General features: G+C 56.7%; 1 protein-coding gene across 2 annotated transcripts; it reads right to left on the reverse strand.

Annotated features, from left to right (window-relative positions):
• Window positions 1-296: 296 nt before the first annotated feature.
• Window positions 297-8,257, reverse strand: LOC116946508 (fatty acid-binding protein, heart-like). 2 transcript variants are annotated; one of them, XM_076070031.1, is made up of 5 exons: window positions 7,698-8,257; window positions 3,847-3,940; window positions 3,143-3,318; window positions 2,013-2,114; window positions 297-481 (listed from the first exon to the last, which is right to left on the reverse strand). In XM_076070031.1, exons 2-5 carry the CDS (start codon window positions 3,917-3,919, stop codon window positions 431-433), a joined length of 402 nt encoding a protein of 133 aa, XP_075926146.1. In that variant the 5' UTR covers window positions 3,920-3,940; window positions 7,698-8,257; the 3' UTR covers window positions 297-430. The 2 variants fall into 2 exon arrangements, with proteins under 2 accessions (XP_075926146.1, XP_075926145.1); XM_076070030.1 differs by lacking the exon at window positions 7,698-8,257 and adding an exon at window positions 6,752-6,798.

The following is an 8,257-nucleotide window of genomic DNA, read 5'->3' on the forward strand; positions in this document are numbered from 1 at the left end:
CCGCCGCCGCTTTCGGTTTCGGGTTGTCACGGACCGACCTCGCGGACGCGTGAACACCGTCGCGGGCGTCCGATCGGTCGGAGGGCCCCGTAACCGCGCGGGTGGCACTGCTGTGTGTGTGGGGGGGGGGGGGTCGGACGGAGCGGCTTTTGCGGATATAAAATTGCGAGCGAGCCACTCCGTGGTTTATTTTGTTCGTGAAGGGTTTTTAAAGATGGCGGTCGCGGTCGGCGATTCACAGGGGATGAGAATACAAAAACCCCGGAGGTTCCCAACTTCGGAGACGTCACCCCCCCCCCCCCCCCCGCGGCGACTGTGGGCTGGGGTGTCGAGATGTCGAGAGGAATGTAGCGCATGTGGCCCAGTGACGGTGTCTTGACGGGGACGCGGTCGTGAGGATGGCAGTGGCCCGGGGGGGTGGGGGGGGCCGTCACACCCTCTCGTACGTCCGCGTGCTCACGACGTCTCCCACCCGGCACGTCTGGAGAGAGGGGGGGGGGGCAGAAACAAAAACGGGGGGCTCGACTCCTGTTTCCAGAAAACAAACTTAAACTAAAAACTTCAGGGTGGCCCATGAGTCTGGAATCATCGGGGGAAAGAACTAATTCATGTTGTTGTGTTTCTGCAAGCCCAAGATGTCTCTTGAGTAGTAAGGAAGAACGAGTCCAGATAATTCTACTCGTAGGAAATCGGAGTCAGAGGGAGGTCGCTGTTGAATTTAACAGACTGCATCCAGACCGCGGGCCAATAACACAGAGCTGTGTCTTTCCTATGATTCCAGACTCACGGGACACCCTGTATTCTTTATTTTACGAGGTGAGGCCCACTGAGCTACGTAGATTTTTCTTTTTAGAAGCGACCTGGCAACGCTTATCGCGTGGACATTTATAACGGCCAAATACTCGAAACGCGTGCTTCTAAATGTGCTTCTAAATGTGGAGGGGAAAACTCAAGAGAAAAATCCACGCGACGACGGGTGGGAGAGACACGCAAGCTCCAAATATACAGCAGCAGGCGTCAGGGTCGGGATCGAACCCACAACCTCCTGTATACCAGGCGAGGTAGTTAACATCTCCTAGCCACCGTGATGATGATGAGAGAGAGACACGCAAGCTCCAAATATGCAGCAGCAGGCGTCAGGGTCGGGATCGAACCCACGACCTCCTGTTATTATTCACAGTTGATTTTTGTCACGCGAGTACACTGCCAACGTTGTGTCGCGCACCCTCCTCCATCCATCGTAGCCAAATAAAGTTGTCACGTGAGAATAAAACACGCCAACTAGTGCTTCAGCACACCGGCATGCTGAAGAGTAATCCACACATCCAGCACTGTGGAGGCAGCGAGGGTTGGTTGATCACTGCACAAATGTTGTGAAACCAACTTCCCGTCAAGGAGGTCCCATACCCTGATTCCCCCCCCCCCCCAGGAGAATGCGGTACAACAATAATGTGGCCTCCATCTGTTTCATCTTTGTGGGATAGAGTGTTTCCTCCTCGCACGCGTGGGCTTCCTCCGGGTGCTCCGGTTTCCTCCCACATGTAAACTCTCATTAATTGCTCAATAACACCCGAATACATAGGGGACCGCAGAGCTTGGGAATGTGTTGGCGTGGGCTCACCGCGTGGCTGCTGCTGCCTTCCCGCTCGTCTGTGGTTCCTCCTCGCACCTCCGTTCTCACTCTTGGTGGAGCGAGCGACTACTGTGCGTTGCAAGTTATCATTATTATTATTTAAGAGTTAGGTCCCATGCTGTGAACGGTTGAATGTTGTGGATCACCCTTTAGCGGACCGGTTTACCAAAGCAATCAACAGTGGCCGCGTTTGTTCACGCCACAGATTTATGTTGCAGGCTGCGTCGGGTGGAGAAGGGCTTAACGACACCACATTAGTACTCACGCGATCCGACCCAAAATCACTTATGAATCATACACCGGGGGGTTGATTCTCGGTCGAAATAATTGACGGTTCGTGGATGATGATGATGATGGTGACGACGATTTGACTCGTTACCATGATCATCTGATCGCCCTGCAGCTCCCGGATGAGCTGTGTCTCCCGGCCGTCCCAGCGCTGCACGTGGACAACCCGCCCTCCTTCCTGCGTCACAGTGCTCTGAGGGCACCAGAGCACACACACACCGTGCAGCATACACACCGTGAAGCACACACACCATGCAGCACACACACACACCGTGCAGCACACACACACCGTGAAGCACACACACCGTGCAGCACACACACACACCGTGCAGCACACACACACCGTGAAGCACACACACACACCGTGAAGCACACACACCGTGAAGCACACACACACACCGTGAAGCACACACACCGTGAAGCACACACACCGTGAAGCACACACCGTGCAGCGTTCACACACACACACCATGCAGCACACACACACTGTGCAGCACACACACACACCGTGCAGCACACACACACCGTGCAGCATTCACACACACGATGCAGCACACACACACCGTGCAGCACACACACACCGTGCAGCGTTCACACACACACACCATGCAGCACACACACCGTGAAGCACACACACACCGTGCAGCATTCAGACGCACACAGCATGCAGCGTTCAAACACACACCGTGCAGCACACACACCGTGCAGCGTTCACATACACACCGTGCAGCACACACACCGTGCAGCACACACACACCGTGTAGCACACACACCGTGAAGCACACACACCGTGCAGCATTCACACACACCATGCAGCACACACACACCGTGCAGCGTTCACACGCACACAGCATGCAGCGTTCAAACACACACACACCATGCAGCACACACACCGTGCAGCACACACACCATGCAGCACACACACCGTGCAGAGTTCACACACATCATGCAGCATTCACACACACCATGCAGCACACACACAGCCCTCACCACACACACACACACATCCCTGACCACACACACAGCCTTCACCACACACACACAGCCCTCACCAAACACAGCCCTCACCACACACACACACACAGCCCTCACCACACACACACACAACCCTCACCACACACACACAGCCCTCACCACACACACACAGCCCTAACCACACACAAATAGCCCTCACCACACTCACAAACACCGTGTCTCCTAGCTCACCCGGGCAAAGCTCACCTTCACCTTCCTGTCATCCGCTGTCGTCTCCTCGAACTCCTCGCCCAGCCTGAAGGTCAGCTCGGTGTTCTTGAAGGCGCTGACCGTCTTCACGGTGACGGTGCCGTCGCCGCATGTGCTGATGGTGACCGTAGGCTTGGTCAAGCTGCCCACCTTGCGTGTGGCCATGCTCACGCCTTGCACGGCAGCACACACGGGGGTTAGGTGGAGTCCTCAATCCGCGGATGGTTGCGCGGCACGGCACGGCGATGGAGCTCCCCTCGTGTGCCGTGCCGGCCTTCAGAGGGTGCTCGCTAACAGCGCTTGCCCCACCGGTCAGTTACAGGCTATACAGGGGATCTTTGCCTTTGTTGTCTCACTGAATGACTGACTGGCTGACTGCCTGGCTGTCGAGCTGGCTGGGTGCCTGCTTGGATTTTTTTCAGTTTCATTTATGTCATTTATTAGGTGTAACCCTGTGAGCCATGCGGCTCTTGACTCGGGTGCAACCGCAACAAAACAAAAAAAAACATGAACAAGAAAACATCTTAAAGTGGCGACACGCAACAGAAAAATCCTGGGGAAAAAAAACCATGTTGCTATAAATGATGCGTAAATATACGTTGCTATTCTCCACTCCAGTCAATGTGGGCTGGGGGGGGGGTGAGGAAGTCATCAATTGTTTTGTGTCGGTGACGAAAATAGTGCAGCGTGCTCACACGTACCCAGCTTCTTCAGGTACTCGTCAAAGTTTTTGCTGTCCACCAGCGTCCACGTTCCGCACAACGCCTCCACCATCTTCACAACGCAGTGAGGACTCTGCGGGCGGAGGTGGGCAGGCAGCAGAGTTTAGAGTTTCACGCGGGGCAGCGGAAGACTCACACAGGTGCGTTGAAGAATCACACAGGTGCGGGGGAAGACTCACAGGTGCGGGGGAAGACTCACACAGGTGCGGTGGAAGACTCACACAGGTGCGGGGGAAGACTCACACAGGTGCGTTGAAGACTCACACAGGTGCGTTGAAGACGCACACAGGTGCGGGGGAAGACTCACACAGGTGCGGGGGAAGAATCACACAGGTGCGGGGGAAGACTCACACAGGTGCGTTGAAGACTCACACAGGTGCGGGGGAAGACTCACACAGGTGCGGGGGAAGACTCACACAGGTGCGGGGGAAGACTCACACAGGTGCGTTGAAGACGCACACAGGTGCGGGGGAAGACTCACACAGGTGCGGGGGAAGAATCACACAGGTGCAGGGGAAGACTCACACAGGTGCGTTGAAGACTCACACAGGTGCGGGGGAAGACTCACACAGGTGCGGGGGAAGACTCACACAGGTGCGGGGGAAGACTCACACAGGTGCGGGGGAAGACTCACACAGGTGCGTTGAAGACTCACACAGGTGCGTTGAAGACTCACACAGGTGCGGGGGGAAGACTCACACAGGTGCGGGGGAAGACTCACACAGGTGCGTTGAAGACTCACACAGGTGCGGGGGAAGACTCACACGGGTGCGTTGAAGACTCACACAGGTGCGGGGGAAGACTCACACAGGTGCGTTGAAGACTCACACAGGTGCGGGGGAAGAATCACACAGGTGCGGGGGAAGACTCACACAGGTGCGTTGAAGACTCACACAGGTGCGGGGGAAGACTCACACGGGTGCGTTGAAGACTCACACAGGTGCGTTGAAGACTCACACAGGTGCGGGGGAAGACTCACACAGGTGCGAGGGAAGACTCACACAGGTGCGGGGGAAGACTCACACAGGTGCGTTGAAGACTCACACAGGTGCGGGGGGAAGACTCACACAGGTGCGGGGGAAGACTCACACAGGTGCGTTGAAGACTCACACAGGTGCGGGGGAAGACTCACACAGGTGCGGGGAAGAATCACACAGGTGCGGGGGGAAGACTCACACAGGTGCGTTGAAGACTCACACAGGTGCGGGGGAAGACTCACACAGGTGCGGGGGAAGAATCACACAGGTGCGTTGAAGACTCACACAGGTGCGGGGGAAGACTCACACAAGTGCGGGGGAAGACTCACACAGGTGCGGGGGAAGACTCACAGGTGCGTTGAAGACTCACACAGGTGCGGGGGAAGACTCACACAGGTGCGTTGAAGACTCACACAGGTGCGGGGGGAAGACTCACACAGGTGCGGGGGAAGACTCACACAGGTGCGGGGGAAGACTCACACAGGTGCGGGGGAAGACTCACACAGGTGCGTTGAAGACTCACACAGGTGCGTTGAAGACTCACAGGTGCGGAGGAAGACTCACACAGGTGCGTTGAAGACTCACACAGGTGCGGGGGAAGACTCACACAGGTGCGGGGGAAGACTCACACAGGTGCGGGGGAAGACTCACACAGGTGCGTTGAAGACTCACACAGGTGCGGGGGAAGACTCACACAGGTGCGGGGGAAGACTCACACAGGTGCGGGGGAAGACTCACACAGGTGCGTTGAAGACGCACACAGGTGCGGGGGAAGACTCACACAGGTGCGGGGGAAGAATCACACAGGTGCAGGGGAAGACTCACACAGGTGCGTTGAAGACTCACACAGGTGCGGGGGAAGACTCACACAGGTGCGGGGGAAGACTCACACAGGTGCGGGGGAAGACTCACACAGGTGCGGGGGAAGACTCACACAGGTGCGTTGAAGACTCACACAGGTGCGTTGAAGACTCACACAGGTGCGGGGGGAAGACTCACACAGGTGCGGGGGAAGACTCACACAGGTGCGTTGAAGACTCACACAGGTGCGGGGGAAGACTCACACAGGTGCGTTGAAGACTCACACAGGTGCGGGGGAAGAATCACACAGGTGCGGGGGAAGACTCACACAGGTGCGTTGAAGACTCACACAGGTGCGGGGGAAGACTCACACGGGTGCGTTGAAGACTCACACAGGTGCGTTGAAGACTCACACAGGTGCGGGGGAAGACTCACACAGGTGCGAGGGAAGACTCACACAGGTGCGGGGGAAGACTCACACAGGTGCGTTGAAGACTCACACAGGTGCGGGGGGAAGACTCACACAGGTGCGGGGGAAGACTCACACAGGTGCGTTGAAGACTCACACAGGTGCGGGGGAAGACTCACACAGGTGCGGGGAAGAATCACACAGGTGCGGGGGGAAGACTCACACAGGTGCGTTGAAGACTCACACAGGTGCGGGGGAAGACTCACACAGGTGCGGGGGAAGAATCACACAGGTGCGTTGAAGACTCACACAGGTGCGGGGGAAGACTCACACAAGTGCGGGGGAAGACTCACACAGGTGCGGGGGAAGACTCACAGGTGCGTTGAAGACTCACACAGGTGCGGGGGAAGACTCACACAGGTGCGTTGAAGACTCACACAGGTGCGGGGGGAAGACTCACACAGGTGCGGGGGAAGACTCACACAGGTGCGGGGGAAGACTCACACAGGTGCGGGGGAAGACTCACACAGGTGCGTTGAAGACTCACACAGGTGCGTTGAAGACTCACAGGTGCGGAGGAAGACTCACACAGGTGCGTTGAAGACTCACACAGGTGCGGGGGAAGACTCACACAGGTGCGGGGGAAGACTCACACAGGTGCGGGGGAAGACTCACACAGGTGCGGGGGAAGACTCACACAGGTGCGGAGGAAGACTCACACAGGTGCGTTGAAGACTCACACAGGTGCGTTGAAGACTCACACAGGTGCGTTGAAGACTCACACAGGTGCGGGGGAAGACTCACACAGGTGCGGGGGAAGAATCACACAGGTGCGGGGGAAGACTCACACAGGTGCGGGGGAAGAATCACACAGGTGCGGGGGAAGACTCACACAGGTGCGTTGAAGACTCACACAGGTGCGTTGAAGACTCACACAGGTGCGGGGGAAGACTCACACAGGTGCGGGGGAAGACTCACACAGGTGCGGGGGAAGACTCACAGGTGCGGGGGAAGACTCACACAGGTGCGTTGAAGACTCACACAGGTGCGGGGGAAGACTCACACAGGTGCGTTGAAGACTCACACAGGTGCGGGGGAAGACTCACACAGGTGCGGGGGAAGACTCACACAGGTGCGGGGGAAGACTCACACAGGTGCGGGGGAAGACTCACACAGGTGCGTTGAAGACTCACACAGGTGCGTTGAAGACTCACAGGTGCGGAGGAAGACTCACACAGGTGCGTTGAAGACTCACACAGGTGCGGGGGAAGACTCACACAGGTGCGGGGGAAGACTCACACAGGTGCGGGGGAAGACTCACACAGGTGCGGGGGAAGACTCACACAGGTGCGGGGGAAGACTCACACAGGTGCGGTGGAAGACTCACACAGGTGCGGGGGAAGACTCACACAGGTGCGGGGAAGACTCACACAGGTGCGGGGAAGACTCACACAGGTGCGGGGAAGACTCACACAGGTGCGGGGAAGACTCACACAGGTGCGGGGGAAGACTCACACAGGTGCGGGGAAGACTCACACAGGTGCGTTGAAGACTCACACAGGTGCGGGGGAAGACTCACACAGGTGCGGGGGAAGACTCACACAGGTGCGTTGAAGACTCACACAGGTGCGTTGAAGACTCACACAGGTGCGGAGGAAGACTCACACAGGTGCGGGGGAAGACTAACACAGGTGCGTTGAAGACTCACACAGGTGCGTTGAAGACTCACACAGGTGCGGAGGAAGACTCACACAGGTGCGTTGAAGACTCACACAGGTGCGGAGGAAGACACACACAGGTGTGGAGGCTTCGGGCGTTGGTCGTGCCACCTCGTCTCTTATAGAGGGGTGTGTGACCTCATTGTTCTGCGGTGAAGGGGTGTGGATGACGGAATCGTTGATGGCTGTGAATTCTTCCTCCAAAGCCGGATTACATTTTAATGGGCGGCCCAGAGTTATTAAAGTTTTGGGAGGACCCAGTATCATAATCGGAATATGTATTTATACTGGATGAATCCGATGGGGTATAAAGCTCTTTTCACAGACCCCCTCTCTATTTAATTCCGTCCTATCGACTGATTTACCACCACCAATGCCCGATGATGCCAAACGCATTCATTGTTAGTTATCCCGCTTGTTTGAATTGCAGTTTTTGTTATTCAATTCCATATACGAATTGCAAATCTAAATCGAGGTGAACTCAC

Source organism: Petromyzon marinus, chromosome 27 (genome assembly GCF_048934315.1).
Source record: "Petromyzon marinus isolate PM22_M1 ecotype Great Lakes invasive population chromosome 27, UKy_Petmar_22M1.pri1.0, whole genome shotgun sequence".
Lineage (NCBI taxonomy): Eukaryota > Metazoa > Chordata > Hyperoartia > Petromyzontiformes > Petromyzontidae > Petromyzon > Petromyzon marinus.